At 39.8% G+C, this 26,336-nt stretch overlaps 1 protein-coding gene across 1 annotated transcript; it reads left to right on the forward strand.

The window, feature by feature from the left end:
- Nucleotides 1–20,213: 20,213 nt before the first annotated feature.
- LOC128354231 (E3 SUMO-protein ligase ZBED1-like) lies at nt 20,214–22,761 on the forward strand. The gene is made up of 3 exons (XM_053314493.1): nt 20,214–21,440; nt 21,680–21,764; nt 22,373–22,761. The coding sequence occupies exons 1-3, from the start codon at nt 20,214–20,216 to the stop codon at nt 22,759–22,761; spliced, it is 1,701 nt and encodes a 566-aa protein (XP_053170468.1).
- The last annotated feature ends 3,575 nt before the right edge of the window (nt 22,762–26,336 follow it).

A 26,336-nucleotide genomic window follows, 5' to 3' on the forward strand; every position in this document is an offset into this window, starting at 1 on the left:
TGTTGAATTATCAGCTTTTCAGTTATAAACACATAAAAACATATGTGAACTTGTTAGCCCCTGTTGGTTTGCTATGTCAATTTCTAAATATGATGTAGCGTTTTCCTAGCGTTTCTTTCCATGTTTCCATCTGCCAGGTCTCATATGATCCTGCTAATTAGAATCATCAAGTTGTCATGCAAATTTGGTATCATTATATTGAGGGAACTCCCAATTAGTTAAAATATTTATACCACATTTATCTCCAATTTAAAATGACTATTATAGTGTTGAGTTCGCCCATATTTAGTCAACATAAGGCTCAAACACAGCAAGAAGGGCTTTGTGTTACAAGATAGCAAATTTCAATCACAATTCTCATCAGTATACAGAACGTCACCTCATAAAAACAACCAGGTGTTCTGCTTTGTTTCTCTTTATTAGACATGGTATATATACGAGGAGGGAAAAGGAAGACAGTGCTGATAGAGTCTGTTTTATTTATCAAATTGAAGTTGAGGCTCTATGTGAAACACACAAGTTCCAAGTTGTTCATTGTGACATATGAGATAAAAGATAATACATTTGAGCTGCTCTTTTATCAGTGGCTGCAGCCTGAAAAAAAAATTACCATGTACATTAGTGTACATACAAGAGTAATTAAACATTGCAAATTGTATGAGGCATGCAGTGTATGGTCTTGTATGGTCATTGAAACATTACAAATTAGACATGGTTGGATACCTTGATACTGATATCTTCTGCAACATAGAACAAGTTTGCAAAAATTCTAATCATAATAATGCATTGGTTATTGAATCTTCCCAATTGTAACAATCAGTCCTCCTCTCAAGGTCTCTGCTACACCCAAAATCCACCTGCCTACACTAAACCTCAAGTGAAATGTGTTACATTTCTTGCCTGTACACCAGTACCTCAGAGCAACTGTCCAGGTTCTGTGTTGCCATATGGTGGGGTATATAGGGTATAGTTATTTCACTGTTATTTAGTTTTTCAGCCTCGAATGTCTGACATGACTCACCACTAATCAGTGTCATCAGTACCACCTGCACACTGGGGTAGAAATACCTAAGATGTAACATGGCTTGTCTACAATGAAGAAATCATCTATAATGAAACATCTGTCTCTGCAGTGACCCACAGAGAGCGACCGAAAGTAATTAATCAATCAATCAATCTTTATTTATATAGTGCCAAATCACAACAAAATCATCTCAAGGCACTTTACACATAGAGCAGGTTCTAACCCGTACTCTTCAGGTTTTAATTTTAAAGAGACCCAACATTCCCACATGAGCAGCACTTGGCAACAGTGGCAAGAAAAAACTCCCTTTTAACAGGAAGAAACCTAAGGGAGATGGGTGGCCATCTGTCTCGAACGGTTGGGGTAGAAGGGTTAGCTAACCCTCATCCAACTCTTTCCCTGCAGATGTTAACCAACCCTCAGCTCAGACAGTTACCTAAGTACTTGAGTCTACTACCTGGATAGAACAACCACTGGTCTTCCTTGAAAATCAGCAAAGTTAAACAAAGGAAATTGTATAGTATAGTTTTGGATGATGGATATGAACCTCCCAACAAGAGAGCTACAACTGAATGGAGAGCAAGAAAACTTACCAATGAGAGCAGCAGCAGGCAACTCTGCTCATCCATACCTTCACGCATAATGGATTCACACTCTCTGAAAACTCCCATCCAGTAGCTACTCTCACACTGCCATCTTGTGAACTTCCTCACCCTCTCCAGCTCTTGGGGGCAGATAATACACACACACCTCCAGAATGTTGAGAGACTGTGGCAGCTAGATCTCCATTGCAAATGTAGTCATCACAGGGACACAACAAGATCAGGAGGCTGTTTCCCATATAGTCACAAAGACCTACCAGGAAGTCATGATGACATGACTGTGCAGCACAGAGACAAAAGGTCAAATCCATAAAAGGATTGCATGGCTTTTGCAGCTGCTAAACCTGTGCAAATGAAACAAAAAATAGGTTCTAACCATAGTCTGTATAGAAGAAGTGGACGTAACATCCATGACGTCACAAATTGGTTTGTGGACTGCTGCTCGGAAGCCAATAGTTTCAAATCTGGGCAGCGCCATCTTGAAAATTTCAGGTGCATGCTGGGAAAAATAAAAACACGATTCTACTTATATGGGCATGAGGCGAGGCCATGGGCGGAGCAGGGAGGTTGTGAGGGCTGGAACTTGAGGACATTGTACAATCAACCTGTCAATCACGACGTAGCCACGCCCTAATGCATACCCTGCTTTATCGTCAAATATAAAATCAGGGAGGCCAAAATTTCACAAATGAACATCATACTGCATTGAAGAAGGCTTTAAACTAGCGATTCAGACCATAAACACATTTTGAAAACGTTTACTGAGGTTACAAATCAAGTGAGAAGTTGGTCTCTCCATTGACTTGTATAGAGACGGAAGTCCTTTTGACACCAAAACGGTCGCTCCCTGGTGGCCTTTTGCTAGAATGCAGTTCTAAGTTACCTCCGCGTTGGCTTCATTTCAGAGGACCGGAACTCCCCGCCTGGTTCTAACTAACAAAGTACCAACAGAGGGTGAGATGTGAGTACAAACTGTGATGCCAAGAAAACAGCGTCTTAGTGCACCTGAAAACAATGGCACTTTGGTGAGTACAACTCTGATAAAATGCACATTAACAGAATGAGAAAGAGAAAGAGATGGCGTTTGTTAAAAGTTTGTTTGCATAACTTAGCTAATGTTATCCAAGCAAGATTTATTGTCGATGAGGCAATGATTATGATCTGACTGACAAAGAGACAATAAACAAGAGACTGACAGTACATTTAACAGTTTGGCAGGCAAGTCACTAGATGTATCAATCAATCAATCAATCAATCAATCTTTATTCGTATAGTGCCAAATCACAACAAAAAGAAAGCACAGACAACTCCGGGGAAGAAGTTATTGAATGCATTAATAGTAGATGAATGTCAATGGATATAGATGGATGGATAGAGAGAGAGAGAGAGAGAGAGGGGGAGAGAGAGAGAGAGAGAGAGAGAGAGAGAGAGAGAGAGAGAGAGAGAGAGAGAGAGAGAGAGAGAGAGAGAGAGAGAGAGAGAGGAGGAGAGAGGAGCTCAGTGCATCGTGGGAGGCCCCCGGCAGTCTATGCCTATAGCAGCATAAGCTAAGAGCTCTAACTATAAGCTTTATCAAAAAGGAAAGTTTTAAGCCTACTCTTAAATGTAGAGAGAGTGTCTGTCCCTCTGACCAAATCTGGAAGATGGTTCCACAGGAGAAGCCTGATAACTGAAGGCTCTGCCTCCCATTCCACTTTTAGAGATACTAGGAACCACAAGTAAGCCTGCATGCTGGGAGCGAAGAGTTCTGGTAGGTACATACGGTTCTATAAGCTCTTTAAGATATGATGGAGCCTGATCATTAAGAGCTTTGAAAGTGAGGAGAAGGATTTTAAATTCTATTCTAAATTTTACAGGAAGCCAATACAGCGAAGCCAATCACTTTATCCAAAATAATTTTAAGAAAGTCCATAGGGTGTCTGCCAGAGTAGTTGTTTGGCCCAACGGAGATTGGGGCTGGAGATGGGTGTAGGATTGGTGCTGAGTTCATTTTCACATATCAGCACCCACATTCATCAAATTAAAAAAACAAAGACTCATCTATAAAATATTAAGTGTTCTATCAACAATGAGTCAGATGAAGGACACTACTATGAATAAACTGAATGTGTCTCTGTTTTGAGGAGGTTTTGAAGAAGATTTTGGATGTTGGCTCTGCGGCTGAAATGCACATGAAAGCTTGTGTGTTTGTTTATGTTAATGTCCTGTTTTTAACGTGGCATCACTGTGGTAAAACTGGCAAAACTGCTGTAAATTGGGATCTTTGCTGCTGATTTTGTGGCTTATCCAATAGGTGAGTCACACGTTGCCTATGGGATGGAGGAGCTGCTCCAGCTGGCTCAGCGAGCACTTGATTGGCCATGGAGTTGACATCTGACTTCCCGCTGGAATGCCTACAGGCAATCAATTGACCCAGGCTGCCCACATGCACAAGGAGGTGGGGTGTAGGAGGTGGAGTCCAGTGTCACATTCGGGTGAAAGGAACAAAATCTCTTCTTCCAACAATAATATTATCCAATGTAAGATCTCTGAGAAATACGTATGGAGACCGTTGCCTTACATTTTTTTCCAAGATGGCTGAACCCCTCAATCTACATTGACACTCTTGCTCTACCTGGTTTTGGGACTCCGACAGGCCAAGGCAGAAACCCACAGGCCATAGGGATTACGACATAAACAGCAAATGGTGCAAACACTTTCACTGAGGCCCACATATTTGCCACAGGACTTTGGTCAGATTTTTGTGACCCTGGTTAACATACCCCCAGACGTTAAAGACAGTGTAAAGTGAATTCAGACATTTTCTTCTAAACACATTAGATAGGTTATAAATGTATTTCTAAAAAAGATGTAAAAAGCATTTCAACCATTTAGATTTGAATTGTGGATCTAGGCTTCACAAACTGTGTTTCAACATTTCTGTGTTCAGGATTTAGTGGGCGGGTCTGAATCACTGCCACGTTACCCGCCCCTGCTGTGTAGAGGTATAAATACTACTACAGTCTACAGTAAGCTGAATTAGCCGCCGAGCTACCAGCTGAGCTACCAGCCAAGTTAACCACCGAGCCGCAGAGCTAGCAGCTGAGCTAGCTGCCGAACTAGCAGCCGAGCTAAGAGCTGAGTTAAAGCTCTCAGACATAGTGTCCATGTTTCGGGTAGAGGTGGTGACTTTGATTGACATGTGACACTTGGTAGGGGGCGGGGTTTCAGCGAACTCGACGGGCACTCCCACAGCATTTGGTAGCAGAGAAAAAGTTTTACACAACTTTGAAGCCTAATTTCATATATTTGACAATTTTTTTAATCATTCAAATTTGGCAGGGTGGTTAACAACACACTTTTCTGTGGTATGTCAAACTCAGAACACATATTTATTTTTACTTTACACAGACTTTAACTATAAAGTGGCCACAGAGACCAACACGTCCCGGATATGTAAGTTATCTCCCCAGATGCACCAAAGATAATATTGGATGATTTCAATGGCTCCTATTTAGTACTGCCTCACTATTATCAATACGTCAAATGTTACACTGGAGAATCAAAATGTATTGATCTGTGCTATGGCAATACTAAGACCAGTTACAAGGCAAGGAAACCACGGATGAGAGTATTTGACCATGACACTGTGTTTGTACTACCATCCTACAGACAAAAATCAAAACTAAAAAACCCAAACTAAGATCAGTGGAAGTGTGTAATGAGGACAGTGTATTGACCTTACAAGGTTGCTTCAAATGTAGTCTGAGACTGGGAGGTGTTTGAATGCCCAGATATAGACGAATATACTTAAATAGTCACATCCGATATCCTATATTAACTTCTGTGTCAATAACGAGATCCCCACCAAACAAACAAAAACATATGCAAATACTAAACATTAGGTCACAGCTAGTACAAAAAATAATTGATTAATTGAAAAAGAACACAAATTTAAAATAGATGGCAGACACACAGGAAAATTAATATAGATGCAAATAAATCAAGCAAAGAAAATAAATATAAAGTAGAGCTGCTACCCAAGGGCAATAAAGCAAGGGAGGCATAGCACAGAATAAATACAATAGTTGGCCTTACCTCACAACGGACCAGCTCTGTACAAACTGTAGAGCTTTCCAATAACTTCAATTGCTTTTTTGCACGTTATGAGACTAATAGATCATCCCAATATGTTTCCCTGGGGGACTGAAGACATCTATACACGTAACATTGGAGGAAGGGTGGTGAACCTCTCATAGATAGATGGGAATATGTTACAGAAGTGTTGTGAACAGTTAAGCCCCATATTCACTAAACTCTTTCAAGCATCACTGGACTCACAGATAATTCAGAGGTCAGGTAAAATGTCAAAAATAATCCCACAACCAAAACAGACAAATCCCTTTGAATTCAATGATTTCAGACTGATATCCTTAACTTCAATGGTCATGAAATGTTTTGAGTGAATTATTTTATCACACTTAAAGCCTGAAAAGACTGGTCACATGGACCCTTTACAATTTGCACATGGAACAAATTGGGGTGTGGAGGAGGCAACTAAGACACTTTTGAACCAAGTATACAAACACCTAGAGCTGGATGTACAATTTCCTTACTGAGAGGCAACAGTACAGTATGTCATTGTCCATGGAGGACAACCATCTGTGATCAGCACTCAGACTGGAGTACCACAAGGTTGCATCCTCTCACTCTTGCTCTTAACACTGTATACCAATGACTGTGTTAGTAACCAGAATAATTGTACAGTGATAGCATTTGTTGGTGAGATTAACTGGTGCTCAGAAAATTCATAGATTTTAAACACAAAGAAAATGATCATTGATTTAAAAAGAAACTCTTCTGTTCCTTCTGTAATTATGAACAAGACAATTATTGAAATTGTACAGTATAGTATTAGTACCTGGGCATTATTATTTATAACAAGCTGACATGGAATGCAAGGTCTGCAAAAGCTTAACAGCATTTCTAACTTAGAAGTTTTAATGTTGACAGGTCTATAATGGCACTGTTTTACATGACCTGCATTCAGACTATATTGACCTTTTGTATTCAGTGTTGAGGGCGCACTGTCTGTACAAAACAAAGACATACTGAACATGGTTGTTAAATTTGGTGGAAAGATAAGTGGGGAACCAGTAGTATCAATAATGTAACAGCTCTTAGCAGACCCATAGCCCTATTGGTCCAAATATGCACTTTTACCCTCAGGCTGAAGGTATAGCATGTCCAGGATGCGGAATAAAAGAGGAATCAAAGTCTTTGTCCAATGCAATATTAGTAGCTGTTTAAAAAGCTTTGATCACATGACACTTCATTGAATTTGCACTTCATGTTTTTTTAAATTTTTGAAATATTTTTTATCTAGTATTTTCAATGTAAAGGAAAAACAGATTGACAACAGGCTGTCAAGGGAAAAACAAACAAACAAAAAAACAAAAAACAAACAGTCAAAAGCATAGGGGCTCCTCAGTTGATAATATTATTATATATAATGTCCATTGTCCTTAATTGTTAATGTGTAGCCTCCTCAATTGTTTTGATGAAGGTAGTCCATTTCTCCCATTTCCTGGGAAAGGTCGGTCCTCTAGTTCTGAGAGAAAAAGTCATCTTTTCCATTAAACATATTTCCTTCACTCTGTCCATCCACTGGTTAAGGCTTGGAGACTCAGTTTTATACCAGCACTTTGTTATAGCTTTTTTACAAGCCACCAACAGTATTTTACATAGATACCAGTCTTTTTTAATAATCACGTTCTCGCTTAAGACACAAAAATAGAGGATCATCACATTGCTAGGAATTCTGTATCCCAGAATCTTTCCCACAGTCATACATACATCACCCCAAAAGGTTTGAATTTTTGGGCATAACCAAAAGATATGGGAGTGGTCTGCGTTCATGTTACCGCACTGCCTCCAGCACTGTTCTTGTGATTGAGAGAATTAGCTTTTTATAAGAGGTGTTCCGAAAAACCTAATCAAATTTTTCCAGACAAATATTCTCCACTTTTTGGAACTTGTAGATGAATGCTGTGCACTCCACATGGAACACCAATCCTCCATAGTCCAAGACTATGTCTCTCCGCTGGCCTGGGAATTCCCCGGGATCCCCTGGGAAGAGCTAGACGAAGTGGCTGGGGAGAGGGAAGTCTGGGCTTCTCTACTCAGGCTGCTGCCCCCTCGACCCGACCCCGGATAAAGCGGAAGAAGACGGTATGGTACGGTACAGTCAGGATATCTATCACTGTATTGCCCTCTCCAGACAATGTTCAGGTATCGGAAGACATCTTTGTTTGCTAGTCCGAATTCCTTTTGTAACTCCCTGAAACTTTTAAAGAGCCCCTTATGGGTTAGTGTGCACACTGCTGTAATGCCCCTGTCCCACCATCATCTGAATCCAGCATCACTGATTCCTGGTTTAAATCTAGGATCAGAGCAGGCCAAATTAACAATTTGATGTCTCCCTCCATATTGTATTCTTTTACCATCTTGTTCCAGATAACCAGTGTTTGTTTAATCATTTCATTTTTGCTTTGTTGAGCCAATTTATTTCTATGTCCCCTAGTGTTGCCTGGATTTGGAAAGTTTCCATCTTGGCCTCTATGTCTTTCCATCTTGCCTGATATAGAGGGCAGCATGTACAAACCAGGAATTTTACTTGAGCTGCGTAAAAGTATTGTTTCAGATTAGGCAAGGACAACCCTCCCTCTTCTTTTTGTAGTTGAAGTGTCCTATACCTCACTCTCGGTCTCTTTCCAGCCCAGATAAATCTAGATATAAGTTTGTCCCAGTGTCTGAATTGTGTTTCTGGAATCATCTGTGGAATGGATTGAAAAAGGTATAACAGCCTTGGTAACACATTCATTTGTATTACCTCAATTTGTGTCTCAAAGTCCATGTTAAAGGTTGACCACCGCCCAATATCCGTCTTAATATTATTATTAATGTTATTATAATTTGTTTCAAATGTTTTAGTGAGATCTTTTGTCAGTTCCACACCTAGATATTTAATTACTTTAGAATTCCACTTGATTTTATATTTTTCTCTAATTTCTCAGCCTGGGGAATAATTCAGTGTAAGAATGTGTTTTTGCTATGTTTAATTTATAGCCAGAGTATTTACTATAGTCTTCTAATATCGACATCAGATTAGGAAAGGTCCTATCTGGGTCTTGGAGAGCCACAATGACATCGTCAGCGAAGAGCCCTATGAGATGCTCCTGCTTTTCTATATGGATTCCTTTTAAGTTGTTACTTTGCCTGATCATTTGTGCCAGCGGTTCAATAAATATAGCAAACAAGGTAGGGCTGAGACAACATCCTTGATGAGTTACTCACTGTAAGATAAATCAGTTAGGTGTCCATTAATTTTTATCCTCGCTGTAGGTTCTTGGTAGAGGCCCTGGATACATTGTATTAACTGTTCTTGGATCCCTAGTTTCCCCAAGACCTGGTACAGAAATCTCCAATTGACACAGTCAAAGGCCTTTTCTGCATTGAGGCTCACTAGTACTGCTCTCAGGCCCTGTCTTTGGATCTGATCTATTATGTGAAGGATATGTCTAATGTTATCCTGAGTCTGCCTGCCTGTTCTAAAACCTGATTGATCTTCATCTATCAAGTCAGACATAACATTTTCGAATCTTTTGGAAATTATTGAAGTAAAGATCTTATAGTCAACGTTTAGAATTGAAATGGGTCTATAGGATTTTGGTGAACTGAAATTATGGCCTCTTTCCATGAGGGGGGCAATTTGCCTTCTGTCAGAGTCAGATTGAAAGAATTCAGGAGTACTGGGATTAATTCCTCCCGAAATGTTTGTCACTAACTGGTGTTTCGTTTGATTTTAATCTACTAATTGCAGCATCTAGTTCCTCTTTAGTGATGCTGGAAATTAGTTTTCTATTTTGCACCTCGCCAATAGTTGGTAAGTCCAATGAGTCAAGGAATTCTTTCATTTCACACTATCCTTTTGCCGTGGGTTGGGTTTTCATAGTAATCTTTAAAAACCCTTTCTATTTCTTCAGGTTCAAATAGTAGTTGTTTCGTTAGGGCGTCTCTAATCTTATATATTGTGTGAGAGGTTTGGTGGACCTTAAGTCTTCTTGCCAAATATTTAGTTGCTTTAGCCTGATTCATAGTATGTTTGTTTAGTGAATCTTAGTTTTTTCTCAACCTATTGGCTTAGGATGACATCTATCTGCCGTCTCACATTGATTATTTGTTGTAAAGCTGGTTCATCTTTATTATTTTTATGTTGCTGTTCCAGTGTTATTAATTGTTTAACCAAATTCGTATAATCTTCCTCTGTAGTCTTTTCTGAGTAAGCTGCCCTCACTATTAACCTCCCTCTCATTACAGCTTTAACCGTGTCCCCATAGTATGGTAGAATCCATTGAGCTGTCCCTGTTCTACGGTGGCCCTGAAGGGCAAACGACACCAACAAAAAGGAAAACACAACGACATTAACAAAAACACAACGACAAAAAGAAAAACACAATGACATTAACAAAAACACAACGACAAAAAGAAAAACACAACGACATTAACAAAAACACAACGACATTAACAAAAACACAACGACAAAAAGGAAAACACAACGACAAAAAGGAAAACACAACGACATTAACAAAAACACAACGACATTAACAAAAACACAACGACAAGAAGGAAAACACAACGACATTAACAAAAACACAACGACATTAACAAAAACACAACGACAAGAAGAAAAAGAAAAACACGACATTAACAAAAACACAACGACAAGAAGAAAAAGAAAAACACGACATTAACAAAAACACAACGACAAAAAGGAAAACACAACGACATTAACAAAAACACAACGACAAAAAGAAAAACACAATGACATTAACAAAAACACAACGACAAAAAGGAAAACACAACGACAAAAAGGAAAACACAACGACATTAACAAAAACACAACGACATTAACAAAAACACAACGACAAGAAGGAAAACACAACGACATTAACAAAAACACAACGACATTAACAAAAACACAACGACAAGAAGAAAAAGAAAAACACGACATTAACAAAAACACAACGACAAGAAGAAAAAGAAAAACACGACATTAACAAAAACACAACGACAAAAAGGAAAACACAACGACATTAACAAAAACACAACGACATTAACAAAAACACAACGACATTAACAAAAACACAACGACATTAACAAAAACACAACGACATTAACAAAAACACAACGACATTAACAAAAACACAACGACATTAACAAAAACACAACGACAAAAAGAAAAACACAACGACATTAACAAAAACACAACGACATTAACAAAAACACAACGACATTAACAAAAACACAATGACATTAACAAAAACACAACGACATTAACAAAAACACAACGACATTAACAAAAACACAACGACATTAACAAAAACACAACGACAAAAAGAAAAACACAACGACATTAACAAAAACACAACGACATTAACAAAAACACAACGACATTAACAAAAACACAACGACATTAACAAAAACACAACGACATTAACAAAAACACAACGACATTAACAAAAACACAACAACATTAACAAAAACACAACGACATTAACAAAAACACAACAACATTAACAAAAACACAACGACATTAACAAAAACACAACGACATTAACAAAAACACAACGACATTAACAAAAACACAACGACATTAACAAAAACACAACGACAAGAAGAAAAACACAACGACATTAACTCCTAACGGAAAGGGTAGGTACCTGCTATGACAAGGATAATTGCTGATTGGACAAAAGCACGTCCGTCTTTTTAACAGGTGGGAAAGGCTGCTTTACGCCATACCAGGTAATCAATTTCATATTTGGTCATATTGCTTTCCTCACTCCACTACCCACTATCCATTCAGTCTAAACTTCTTCATATCAACAAGTGATGTGATGAATGATTTGATAACTGAGTATGCCAATATGTGTGGATATCCTATATGCCACACGTTACTCCGCTCGACTTCAAATTGTTTTATTTTACACACTGTTGCTCCAACATGATTTACAACACACGGACTGATGGACATAAACGTGTCTAAAACATCAAATGCGTGATTTTCCTAGACCATCTTTACCAGACGTGATCTTTGATCATCGTGAAATGTTTTTCAGAGGTGCAACAAGCTGGACCTGTAAGGTGTTAGAGTGTTATCATTGCAATAACAGTGGTCACAAGTTAATTTGGCCGTGGTGTGTTGACAGTCGTGGCTATGCAAACGTGATTTTTAATTCAACAGTAATTATATCACTTTATGACAAATACTTGTTGTATAGCTACGTGGCCTAATGGTAAATCATTAGGCTGGGAATTTTTTGCAGTTGGTTCAAATCCCGTGTCGGGTGACTTTTTATTTATTTATTTTTATTTGAACATGTATACAGAATATGGTGTCCAGTATTTCGGATCCCACAATTGTACTTCACAACATGAGGCATCATGCTTGGATTAAGCAGGTGGAGATCATCAGATATATATATATGGACGTGCATTCACTAAACTACCTGGTATGGCGTAAAGCAGCCTTTCCCACCTGTTAAAAAGACGGACGTGCTTTTGTCCAATCAGCAATTATCCTTGTCATAGCAGGTACCTACCCTTTCCGTTAGGAGTTAATGTCGTTGTGTTTTTCTTCTTGTCGTTGTGTTTTTCTTCTTGTCGTTGTGTTTTTCTTTTTGTCGTTGTGTTTTTGTTAATGTCGTTGTGTTTTTGTTAATGTCGTTGTGTTTTCCTTTTTGTCGTTGTGTTTTCCTTCTTGTCGTTGTGTTTTCCTTTTTGTCGTTGTGTTTTCCTTTTTGTCGTTGTGTTTTTGTTAATGTCGTTGTGTTTTCCTTTTTGTTGGTGTCGTTTGCCCTTCAGGGCCACCGTACTGTTCTCCTCTATGCAGCGTTCAATCTCTTTCTTAACCTCCTCCTGTATTATCCGGTTATTCAGCATACCCACATTTAATCTCCATAGTGTATTTTTATTTCTCCTATTTAGATGGATATTGAGGTAAGTAATACTGTGATCGGACAGATCGGTTACCCCTATTTCACATTTCTCTATTCTATATCTGTCTATTGTTCAAAAATAGTCTATTCTGGAGTAAACTGAGTGTAGAGCAGAATAATGTGTGTAGTCCCTCTCTAATGGATGGAGTTCTCTCCAAACATCAAACATCCCCAATTCAGTTAGAGATGTGCTGACAAGTTTAGACAGATAAGACTTACTTCTTTTGTTGTTGGTTGTGTCCAATTTAGCATTCAAAATCATGTTGAAGTCCCCTGCACATATTAGAATTCCTTCATTTTCCAGGGCTATGATCTCAAACAGCAATTTCAAAAATGTTCGATCAGAATTAGGAGGCACATAGACATTGACTAAAGTAACTACATTATTATCAATTTTCCCTTTTACTATGACATATCTCCCTTCTTTGTCGTTTATTTCTTTAATGACTTCAAAAAAGGCATTTTTAAATCCAAATTTCTTCAGCTTATTATGTTCTTGCTGAGGTAGATGCGTTTCCTGTAAATATATCACTTGAATTTTTTCTTTTCTCATTTTTGCCATTACTTTTCCTCTTTTAATTGAATTAAAACATTAGAGGATCTTTCCATCCTCCAACAATCTGATCTTAATAAAAAAATCTTTGGTACTCTTGCAGCTTTTCCTTGGCTCGTACCGCTGCTGATGTGTAGCTCCTCCGGGGTACCTCCTTGCGCTGCCACTCCATCACTGTGCGGAGCCGTGACTCCAGCCTGCCCATCGCCGTCGTCGCCTGTGTCTTCTCTGCAAGTCCGCGTCTCTCCAATTCCTCCTTCACCACCTCTGCGCTGTCGTAGGTTCGAGTCCCCGTCTCCCAATGGATCCTCATCCTGGTGAATGGCGTCTGAAACCGGACGCCTTTCTCCTTCAAGATTCTTTTAGCAGCGTTGTACTCCTTTCTCTTTTGAACAACCCCTGTCGCGTAGTCATGATCGAATGACAGGACTTTATTTCCCAGTTGTATTTTCTTTCTCCATACCTCTCTCAGGACTCTCTCTTTGGTAGTGAATTGCAGAAAGTTCACGATAATGGGTCTCAGCTGGGCTCCGGTTGCAGGCTTCGGTGCAAGTGACCGATGCGCTCTTTGAATTTGGAAGTTGAAATCCTTCGGGAGGTGAAGTTCACGCCTGAGCAGGTCTTGAATAAACTTGGCAGACTCACCCTCTTCCCCCTATGTAACTCCGTAGATACAGAGGTTATTTCTCCTCGATCTGGACTCCAAATCGGTTAACTTATCCTGAAGAGCTTTTTGTTCTCTCAGTGAGATAATAAGAGTGTTGTTAGCCTCCTGTACCCAATGTTCCAGTTTTTCAATCCGCGACTCAGCCTCATTGATCTTGCCGCTCTGTAGCTGCTGATCAGTGGCAACTTTAGCTAGTTGTTGGTTTATATTTTGTTTGAAATCATCAAAGTCTTTTTTCACATCGCTCCTCAGTGTTTCTCCAAATGCGCGAAGGGCATCTTTTATTTCTGTTTTCAAATCCTGTATCTCCCTGCTGATAGTTTCTAGATCCGAGCCCGTTTCCGTCTCACTTTCATCGGGGTGTTTGGTTTCAACCCATCTCCTTCCATTTCATGGTTAGCGAGCTGCTCCTCCATTTCATCTGTCGCCGTGTCTTTAGTCTGAGTGAGTCAAGTTTTTACCCTTGACTATCGAGAGCTCTGATGCCACACAGCCTACCACTCCATGTCCAAACCGGAAGTCCCCTGGATATCGCACTTCATGTTTTTATTGATGGTCCTTTATTTGTTTTCACTGATGATTTTTGTCATGTATGGCTGTTGACGCTTTGATATTTTTTCTCCTTATGCAAAGAAAATTCCCCTAGGGGCAATAAATAAATTCATTCATTTATATGCTAAGCACCTCACGCTAATGTAAGCCCACTGACTGAGACTCCATAGAGTGAATCAAACCTTTATTCCTTTAAGCGCTGGTAACATTCTCTCCTAACACAGTACCACAATTTGTATTCATGGATTTTTTTTTCCTTTAGGACTGGATTTTTATTTTGACATGTGGCGTAACCAAGCTATCCTATTATTATTAAGGTTAAATCTAAGGATTCATGCAGTGTGATGAACATTATTTCTGATTTCAAGAATAAGCGTAGACACTCTTATGGAACTTTACAAATCTTCAGGTAGGCCAACCTAAATGTGTGTGTTAGTAAATGTAAATGTAAATGTACTTTATTTATACAGCCCTTTATAACAGTCCTTTCGGTGTACCAAAGTGCTTTACAGCAGGTAATAAATAAAGAGAGGAATTGTAAAAACAATTAAAAACAATAGAATAACAGTGAAAGCAATAAAATACAACAAAATCGATAGATGTTAGTGATGCTCATTCATACAACATTATGCAACCAAATAAAACTTTAAAAGGTTCTCTTCAAACTCATCTCTGTACACTAATTATTAAACCTATCTATGTTGAATTTAAGACATTTTGTGAACATTTATGTTATGTGTCCCACATGTCTGACTGCAAATCAGCAACTACAAACCAACGGTTTAATTGTAATCATTGCATTTGTAGAAGTCAGGTAAAAAAATTGACTTCTTGTTTTGTCTGCAAGACTCATTAAGGTAACTTTCAGTCTGGACTGTAGTCAGAAAAGAAGATAGTTGCTTTGATGTAACTTCTAGATATAATACACCTAAAAACTGAAAAAAAGAATGCAATCTAATTTCCCTCTGCAGTGTTCTCAACAGGAGAAAAATCTAGCAGAAAAGGCTCCTGAGGACACTAGCTATACAGGCAGGACCCTGAAGGTCGTGGTGGTAACGATCTATTCATAGCCCCAGTTCACAAAGAACTCAGCACAAATCCCCTACAATTAATCCCCTGCAGCTCCTGACAGAGCACATCAAGTCTTGTGCTGTCCTTGATGTTAGCAGTGATGATAACCCTTCTAATGTGAATAGCAGTGAGCTTAATTCTTCAATTAAGCTTTTGTTAGCATATTACATAGTATCAAACATCAGAATAAATTAAGAAATAGTACGTTTGAAAAAAACAGTTGCTCTTGTTTACTGTACCTACGGAGCAATGTCCTGTCTGCTCTGTCTAAGTTTTTTTATCTCATTCCACCATTCAGAACTTCTGTAACAGCTACAGATGGTAGGTGCTGCTCAGGTTTAGAAATGGTGTAGTAAAGATAAGGAGGGTAAACTGTCAACTCTCACGCAACCAGAGTGAGAATCACGCAAATTACCATTTTTACACGCACTCACACCATCACGCTGTCAAAAAATTATACTGAACTATCTTTTTAAAATCATTAGTTTGGTTGGACCCCTGTACTTATACCATGTCTGTAATCAGTACATGAGTCTATCCACTCTGCGTTTTTTTCATTATTAGATCTGTTCCGCCTGTTTATTGAGAGAAAACCCAAATCAATGAAACTAATGCTACGTTAGTAATAGTGAAAAGATGAGGAGGTGGTTAGTTTTCATTTGCTTGTTACTGTAGAGAGGACTGGACTGTTTCTGGTTGTTACTGTAGAGAGGCCTGGACTGTTTCTGGACTGTTTCTGGTTGGACTGGTGTGTTTCTGGTTGTTACTGTAGAGAGGACTGGTCTGTTTCTGGTTGTTACTGTAGACAGGACTGGTGTGTTTTTGCTTGTTACTGTAGAGAGGACTGGTCTGTTTCTGGTTGTTACTGTAGAGAGGACTGGTCTGTTGCTGGTTGTTACTGTAGAGAGGACTGGTCTGTTTCTGGCTGTTACTGTAGAGAGGACTGGTCTGTTGCTGGTTGTTACTGTAGAGAGGACTGGTCTGTTGCTGGTTGTTACTGTAGAGAGGACTGGTCTGTTTCTGGTTGTTACTGTAGAGAGGACTGGTCTGTTTCTGGTTGTTACTGTAGAGAGGACTGGTCTGTTTCTGGTTGTTACTGTAGAGAGGACTAGTCTGTTTCTGGTTGTTACTGTAGAGAGGACTGGTCTGTTGCTGGTTGTTACTGTTGTGAGGACTAGTCTGTTGCTGGTTGTTACTGTAGAGAGGACTGGTGTGTTTCTGGTTGTTACTGTAGAGAGGACTGGTCTGTTTCTGGTTGTTACTGTAGAGAGGACTGGTCTGTTTCTGGTTGTTACTGTAGAGAGGACTAGTCTGTTTCTGGTTGTTACTGTAGAGAGGACTGGTCTGTTTCTGGTTGTTACTGTAGAGAGGACTGGTGTGTTTCTGGTTGTTACTGTAGAGAGGACTGGTCTGTTTCTGGTTGTTACTGTAGAGAGGACTGGTCTGTTTCTGGTTGTTACTGTAGAGAGGACTGGTCTGTTGCTGGTTGTTACTGTAGAGAGGACTGGTCTGTTTCTGGTTGTTACTGTAGAGAGGACTGGTCTGTTTCTGGTTGTTACTGTAGAGAGGACTGGTGTGTTTCTGGTTGTTACTGTAGAGAGGACTGGTCTGTTTCTGGTTGTTACTGTAGAGAGGACTGGTCTGTTTCTGGTTGTTACTGTAGAGAGGACTGGTCTGTTTCTGGTTGTTACTGTAGAGAGGACTGGTCTGTTTCTGGTTGTTACTGTAGAGAGGACTGGTGTGTTTTTGCTTGTTACTGTAGAGAGGACTGGTGTGTTTCTGGTTGTTACTGTACACTGAAAAAAATTAAACATTGGCTCAAATTTAAAAAATTGAGGTAATCGATCACACCTAATATTGTAGTTTCATACAATATAAATAATTCATTTGATTTGACCTGAAATATTTAACTTCATGTAAACCCGTTTCTGAAGGTTGAACCAAAGCAATTATTTCAGATTTTACTAAATTAAAATTAATACATTGGTTTTATTACTGAATGTAAATAATATACTTGGTTCAACCTGAATATTTTAAATTCATTTAAACAACTTTTGAGTATGGGAGCAAACTATTTTTTTTTAAGTTGTCTCAAATAAAAATTTAAAGTCATCATAATTTAATATTTATAGACCTGAATTTTAAAAAATAACAATTTTAATACCTTTTGATTTACACTCAGAAGCCATTCCTTTTCAACACAAAATTTTATTGTTGAATTAAGATTTTTTTTCAACATCTCAACCATAACGGTTACAAACAGCATTCGGGCATTTTTTTTCCCCACTGAACATTTTTTTCTCACTGAACAGTGACCATTCCATCAAGGAATAATTCCTTGAAATAAAAAGTGTAATAAACAAATCAGTGCTCTCCAGGTTTTCATCACAATGCCCACTAGTTCAAACTAAACATGGTGAAGCAGCTTTTAGCTGTTATGCTGCACACAACTGGAACAAACTACCAGCAGAACTGAAATCAGCCCCAACAGTGAACATTTTTAAATCCAGGTTAAAAACATTTCTCTTCTCCTGTGCTTATGATTGAGCTCTTCTAAAGCACTTTACATTTTAATCTTTCATTTGCACACTTTCATTTGCACTCTATGTCCTTTTAATGATTTTAAAGCTAATTTATTATTTTATGCTGCAATCATTTTATTTATGTCTTTCAATTTTTCTGTACTTTGTTTTTATTATGGGGGGGGTGGGGTGGGGGTTAATTGTATGTTTTAAGTTTCTCAAATGACATGTTTTTCTGTTTTATGTAAAGCACATTGAATTGCCATTGTGTATGAAATGCGCTATATAAATAAAACTGCCTTGCCTTGCCTTGCCTAGTGCCTGTGAAAACTTAGGCAGATTCTTTTGTCAATAATGCAGCAGAAATGCAGTTATGCTAGTGTAAGTTTCAAACAACAACCTCAGATAAAAAAGGTACAAAGTCTTGGTTGTAGAAATGCCATTAAATCAGGCCAGACAGTGGAACTCAACTGTGCCTACTCTTGGCTGTAAAGCTGGGTATTCAGCCTATGAATTTTTGGGGACATCTTTTTCCCACCAAGCTCCATCAGGACTTTTTGCACAAACTCAAGGGTGTACTGCAGATTTTTTGGATATTTTATGTTGAGAGTGTAGGTGAGCCCGAAGAACATAGCAACAGCCGTTGCTATTGTGGGCACCTCTCTGAGGACCTCTGCTCCGTCAATGACGATTTTAATGTCCTCGTTTCCACTGATGATTGCCATGGCTGCTTCGTTTTCCTGCATATCCTGCACACACAAAAAAATCAACAAATGAGGACAATTAGAAAGAGCATTTCCTGAAGACAATGCATGTCAATGCTGAACACCATTGTTGAAGCAATGCTGAATCAACTGAAGATACTGCTGAAGCAATGCTGATAAGGCTGACGCAACAGCTGAAAAGTAGAACTTGTAAGCTACAGTAAAGGATGAATGGTGAAGAATAGGGAGTTGAAATGTTAAAAATGCATGTTTAAGTGTAATAGTTGAGTAGTTTGAATAATTGTTTCCAGTGTATAACAGTGGATTTAGATTCTTCAATCATATTTGCTGGAACTGTCACTATATTTTGATTAATTAAATGGGCAATTTAGGACAAAATCTGACTCCTCTGGCTCCACCTACATCCAATCACAGTTCTCCACCTTCACCCTCTTCCTTCAATCAGTCTTAAGATGTCATACGTTGTCATACGTTCTCTCTCTCTACCCTCATCCAGTACACAACATTTCTCGACCCACCTCCATCCCTTCACCCCCCCAATCAAGATATAGACCATCTCTATCTTCAACCAGAGGTTTCCATATCAGGAGGCATCATCCCTACCACCACCAGTGTCTAGGCCCGGCGGATATTTTCTCAGAAAGAAGCTTCACATCTTTTGTTTTCTAAGCTGATCTACTCCCCAGGGTCTAAGCACCAAAGTTTATTTGTGCACAATAAATGTCTATCTGCCTCACAACCTGTCTTATTTATTCTTATATACAGTGCTATGTTGCATCTTAAAACAAAAGTTGGTATATAGGTATTGTCTGTGTTGTGTGTGTGAGAGATTCCCTTACCTGGCATTCTTTAATGAGGTGATCACCCAGGTAGATCATCAAAGATTTGAAGATGCACTCTCTTCTAATTGTGATGTCCACAGTCTGAGGAAGAATAGGTATTATTAAAAGCACATACACCCCAACTATTCAACTATGGATCCCACTGAGAACCAACTCATACATAGATACCTCATCTAAAACTAGGGATGTAAAAAAAATCGATTTTGCATCAATGTATCGATCCAACAGCCGACGATACGATGTATCGACACGTCCGCAAGAGTATCGATTCATATTTAAAATAAATAAATAAAAATATCTGGTCTATTTTATCCATTTGCTCCTGGACGTAATTCAGACTCCCGTCCCGTGCTGCGGGTGGCGCTAAACCTATTTTGTCCTCCTACCTCGCTTCCTTTAGGCTACCCTCTTTCCGCATGCACACACACACGCAAACAGTAGGCAAAACAGTCATGGCTGACATAGCAGAGGAAAAAGAAGAGGTAGGCAAAACAGACGTGGCGAAGGAAAAAGATGACATACACACCCCTCACGGTTCCAAGTCGTTTGTGTGGAAGTATTTCGGGTTCCGTAAAGATGGAGGAAAACTGATTAAGGATATGGCTATATGCAGAAAATGTCGTTGGGAAGCGCGCTACTGTGGCAACACATCCAATCTGATATCCTCGGCGAAGAAAAAGCACAACCCTCTACAACATTGACGACACTTTTCCCTCAGAAGTTTTCAAACAGCTCTAAGAGGGCGAAGAATATATCCAAGGCAATCGCGTTCTTCATATGTAGAGACATACGCCCCTATTGCGTGGTGGAGAACGAAGGCTTCCGTTACCTGCTCGACACTCTGGAGCCGAGGTATTGCATTCCCTCGCGACAGCACTTCAGCGAATCAGTGATTCCAAAGTTGTATGCCAAAGTTCGTGATGGTGTCATTCAAGAGTTGCAGAAGGCACAGCGCGTAGCTGTAACATGTGACGGATGGACCTCCTGCACTACAGAGTCATTCATCACAGTAACATGCCACTTCATTGACCACGAATGGGAGATGCACAATTACGTGTTACAGACGCGTGTGCTGGCGGAGACACATTCAGGAGTTAACCTCGGACACGTCCTGCGAGCTGCGTGTGAAGAGTGGGGTCTGAGTGACAAAGCGCCAGCCCTCATCACGGATAATGCATCCAATATGAAGAGGGCTGGGGAAGAGGCCGGGATGTCACCCCACATCATGTGCTTCGCGCACACACTCAATCTGTCCACTCAAGATGGCCTCAAAATTGCAGCCACGGACAGGCTGTTGGGTCGAGTTAGGAGAATTGTGAGTTTTTTCCATCGCAGCGCAGTTGCCACAGCAGTATACAAGGAAAAACAAAAACTGCTTGACCTCCCGTGCCACAAGCTTAAATCGGACGTGAAGACAAGGTGGAACAGTTCATTCGAGATGTTAGAGCGATTCCTGGAACAACAGCCTGCAGTGACGGCAACACTCCTGGACAAGAAGCTGAGGAAAGGCGCAAGCGACATTCACACTCTCACGGAAAGTGACCTAACCGCAGCAGAGCAAATGGTTAGCTTGTTGGCCCCACTGAAAGCTGCCACCACGCTCATGTGCGAAGAAAAGCAACCCACAGTATCAATCATCGCACCCCTCAGAACGAAATTGCTGACGCATTTCGAATGTGCACCGGACGACACTCCCTTGATCAGAGACATGAAACGAGCCATGGCCGAGGATCTCCAAGAACGGTACGAAGACGAGGAACCATTCTTACACCGTGCAGCTGCGTTGGACCCGAGGTTTAAAAAGCTCCCGTTCCTGATGAAAAAAGAAACCAAACCTTTGAATGCATTGCGGAGGAAGCAGTACAACTGAAGGAACAGAGGGTAGGTTGTTTCTCATCATATACTTTAAAAAAATATAAAGCATAACGTTTGTTTATTTATTTATTTATCTATCATTAGTTGGTGTTATTAGTTGTAGTCGTTAGTGCTGTTATGGTAGGCCTAATACTTTGACCGGTTGGGTGTCGATCTGATGTAACTTAGTAGTAAGTTGGTGTTCATGAGTGTATGTGTCTGTGACAGTTACAGAATGAAGCAGAGGCCCAGGCCCAGAAAACACCTCCTCGTGCCCAGACGTGTGATGATGAATGGGAAACTGAGACTGAAGGTAGCCTACTGTTCATACATTCTACACTTAAGCTTATTCAGATACATCATAAAGATCCTACTTTAACCTACTCATATTACATATACACATAAATATTATACAGATATTACATTATACATGTACATTTTATATATTTTACACTACACAAACAAACACATACACACACACTTATGGGCGGGCTGTGGGCAGGAGGTAGAGCGGTCGTCCTCCAATTGGAAGATTGGTGGTTCGATTCCCGGCTCCTCCAGTCCACATGTCGATGTGTCCTTGGGCAAGACACTTAACCCCAAATTGCTCCCGTTGCTGTGCCAACGGTGTGTGAATGTGAATGAATGGTTAGATCCTCCTGATGAGCAGGTTGGCGCCCTGCGTGGTAGCCCCTGCCATCAGTGTATGAATGTGTGTGAAAGGGTGAATGACGTGTCATGTAAAGCGCTTTGAGTGGTCGCACAGACTAGAAAGGCGCTATATAAGTACAGTCCATTTACCATTTACCATGTATGTAGGCCTATATTATATACTAAAACTACTATGACTAAAGCCTACTGCCATATTATACTTTGACTATAACTATACTCCTTCTGTTGTCTTATTTTTGTTGAATTTAGAAGCACCCCCAGCTTCCAAGAAAACAAAAGTATTGGATGACTTGTTTGGTGACTCCTTCAGCACTGAGGACCTAAGTGTCAGGAAGAAAACATCCAAGGAGCTAGTCAATGATGAAATTAGGAAGTACAGAGACATTGCATCTCTGAGCCTGGGTGGTAAGGTGCTAGAATGGTGGAAAGCTCACCAGGCTGAGTTTCCTCTCTTGGCCGACCTGGCCAAGACCTACTTGTGCATACCTGGTACAAGTGTACCATCAGAACGTGTCTTTAGTACAGCAGGGGACATTGTGCGTTCAGAACGTAGTCTTTTATCCTCTGAGCATGTGGACCAGCTGATTTTTCTAAAGAAAAATCTGTCCATAAGCACAATTGAAATTATTGAACTGTAACAATGCTGTAGTTTAATGGTTCAGTTTTACTGTTCTCTTTTCCACACCCCTTCTGTATAGAACAGAGGCATTATTGTGAATTAAGTAAATGCCTACTTTTTTGATGCTAGTGCACATTTTGACTGATTTTGCTGGCCCTGTGGAGTATGGCCTATGTTTTTGTTTCTTTTTGTTGCTAGTGCACTTTGAATATTGTCATTTTATATTGAATGGCGTACAGGCCTATTTTTTGTTACCATTTGCTGCTAGTGCACTTTTGCACTCATTGCACTGATTCTGTTGAGTATTATTTTATACTGAATGTGGTATAGGCCTATTTTTTGTTACCATTTTCTGCTAGTGCACTTTTGCACTCAATGCACTGATTCTGTTGAGTATTATTTTATAGTGAATGTTGTATAGGCCTGTTTTTGTTACTTAACACGTTGTACTTTGTACAGTACTTTTTGATGCAAGGCCTTTCAGAAACTAAAACAGACATTATTATTTTTCAGTGAATGAGGTTGTCATAGCATAGGCCTAGGTGAAGTACAACTTTGCTGTTTCTCAAATAAAATGTATAACGGTATTACAGCTTTCATTGATTTATTTCAAATTTGAAACATTGTCTAGCCTGTAAGATAAAAAAAATAGAAATCGAATCGAATCGAATCGCTGGGTCAGGAAATCGATACTGAATCGAATCGCCAAGATGGGTGTGATTTACACCCCTATCTAAAACCTGCAAAGTTGCCTTGGTCTGCTCTTTCACACGTCCTCCCTTGCTCCTGATGACCTCCAGCAGTTTCGACGCGTGCTTGTCCAACTGCGCTAAGAACTTTGTCTCCAAGGGAACTGTTGTCACCCGCATGAACTCAGCATTAATCTGGAGAAACAAAAACAGAGCATGCAGAAAGGAAAGTGTATTAAATACATTCTCTTCTGTAAAGACCTATGTTTTGAAGGTTCAAAAATCATATTTCATGAATGTCTAATTAATGGCATTAATAAATATATTAAGTACCTCTCCTCTCAAAAATAGGTCTAAGGTGCTTTATATCTAAAAACATACCTCTTCCATCTGAAAAAGTGCTGGCCATCTTTCCAACATGTCTTCAATGCTCGGCTGCTTATGCACTATTTCTTGTCTACGGTATCCAAACGTCTTCGCCATCTTTTCTTTTATTGTTTGACGGTTGTTTTTTTTCTGTAGTTCAGTCAAAAGAGAAACCCTCTCTTGTTCCAGGCTTCCTGTAGTCTCGCCACTTGGCAAAGATGGAAAATGATTGGCCTCAGCTCGTCTAGGTCTCTTGACATTCTTTGCTGGGTAGGAGTCCCCTTGAGACTTGGATTTCAAATAATTCACTGTGACCTCAGCAGATGTACCGTGTGTCTTAAGTTGGGTCCTGTAGTTGGCCATTTTCATCTTCATCCTGCGCTTCCAACCATAACTCTCATTGTAAGACCCTGGTTCTTTCAGGCAGGGGTGCTTCTTTGTCAGTGCTTCAGCAACATCACTGAAGTCAGAATCTTCAGGGTATGGTGTGTATGCATAGATACTTTCAGCTACTTTCTCCAGTATGTCTGACAGCATTTTTGAGCTAGGTGTCAGTCTAGTTTGGCTTCTCAAGTACTCTGCATTCCCCCTCTGCAGTTGACATTCTGTGTCATAGGAGAAGCGTGGGATTGGGAACTGTCGTGGCCACTGTTGGGTCCTTAGTGAGTCTGAGGAAGGGCTGCTAAGCAGTATTGTGTCGTCTGTATGTGCAGACACTGAGGAGCCATCACTGTCCAGTCCAACCAAAGGGATGCTACTCCCTGGGGGATCAAGTGCGTACAAGACAACAGTTGAATCAGGGTCTAACTGGATTACTTTGAGAACTGCAAGATCCTTAATTACAGTTGTACAGTAGCACCGCTTTCAAAAGATTCTTCAACAGCAGAACTACCAACAGGTCCATCAACTATTCCTGGCTTAAAATCATGAATTGTGTGGGGGTTATGTCTTCGCCACTTGTGAGTATTAAAAGCACCGTAAATATTTGTTTTATATGAACAATCATTAAAAACGCATTCAACAGATTCACGATTTCTTAAGTGTGTCCCAATGTGTTTAAAATAATCAGTCTCTGTAGAAAGTTGATTGTTCTTGCAGATGTGGCACTTGAATGCTGAAAAGCTATCTTCCTGTGGGGATTTTTGAGTAGGATGGCATTTGCTTAGATGAGTCAGCAGAGCTTTCCATGTTTTGCAAGTGCATGGGCAATTCTCATAAGTACAGGGGTAAGCACGGCCCCGCCCATAATGATGATGATCAAGTTTATAATGTTTCAGAAGTTCTGATCTTCTTGAATATGAATTCTCACAGTCTTTACATTTCCACATACATGGACAACTGAGGAAAAATAAAAAGGCAGAGGAGAGGACGGTTTTAGGAGAGTGATCTAATTATCACAAATGCCCTCATGATATTGAACTTACCACTACAATAAGACGAGGGACTTCCAAATTGGTGGTTGCACAGCAGAACACAGTGGATCTGGTGGCTGCTCTCCTTAAATTAAAAGAGAAAAAAACATTTTAATGTTGGATATTCTCAATGTCCCATGAACATGAATCTAATACAGTTTAAAATTGACAAAACATTATTATGCCTTCTGTTCTTTTTAAATCGGATTTACTATGCCTATGAAATAAAATATCTGACAAAACATAACTTATGTTGCTTCATTACTACACAGTTCAGTTTAGCTTTACCAAAAAGAGAAAATACAGCACAGTAAGCAATAACACACAAACACAGCACAATAGCACAGCAAGCACCACAGTACCAGTAATATTTATTCCACTCGCCATAAGTCAAACACAAGAACATTTGCTCAAAAATAAAATAGCTTATCTGCCGTGGGTCTGTCTGCGTTAACGTTATGTCTGACTCCAGCTCTCAGTAAAAGTCATACTGTGAGAGAGCGCCGTTCACGGGTTCACAACTGCGTTTATCAAGCGGAAATACAGTAACGTTAGGCTACGTTCAGTTCATGTTCGCCCAAAATATGAGCGAGGTCATGAACGGTATCGGTCATTGAACGCGTACGGGCACAACACAAGTCACACACCTGGCATGGAGAGAACACTTTTTTGCTAGCCCTCAACAGTGGTTGCACTGGACATTTTGAATGATAGTGACCCGAAAATCATGCCACAGTCTAATTTTAAGTTACCCGTTTGTCGTTTTTGAATTATTATTATATTCAACATTTAATTTTAGTTCCTGTTTAATTAATATTCACCGCAAAATATACACAGCAGTTCTTGCTGAGCTCATGAGACCGAGCTCAAGCTTCGCTAATTGCCCACAAAAGCACAAACTCACACAAAAGTAAGACAGACTCTTTGTCTGGGGGCTAAAGTTTACGCCCGGTTATCTTTAAAAATCGTAATGACTTACCTTAACGTTACCACAATGCCGTAGGACCTGATATGTTTCTCTTCGGCACGACGTCTTCTGCGATGGAGGACTGAGGCGGAAGTACAATTGCCGCCAGAACTTTTAAAGATTGCGCATGCGCGAATCGCTCAGTCTAATAAAAATGCTT

Source organism: Scomber japonicus, chromosome 24 (assembly GCF_027409825.1).
Source record: "Scomber japonicus isolate fScoJap1 chromosome 24, fScoJap1.pri, whole genome shotgun sequence".
NCBI lineage: Eukaryota > Metazoa > Chordata > Actinopteri > Scombriformes > Scombridae > Scomber > Scomber japonicus.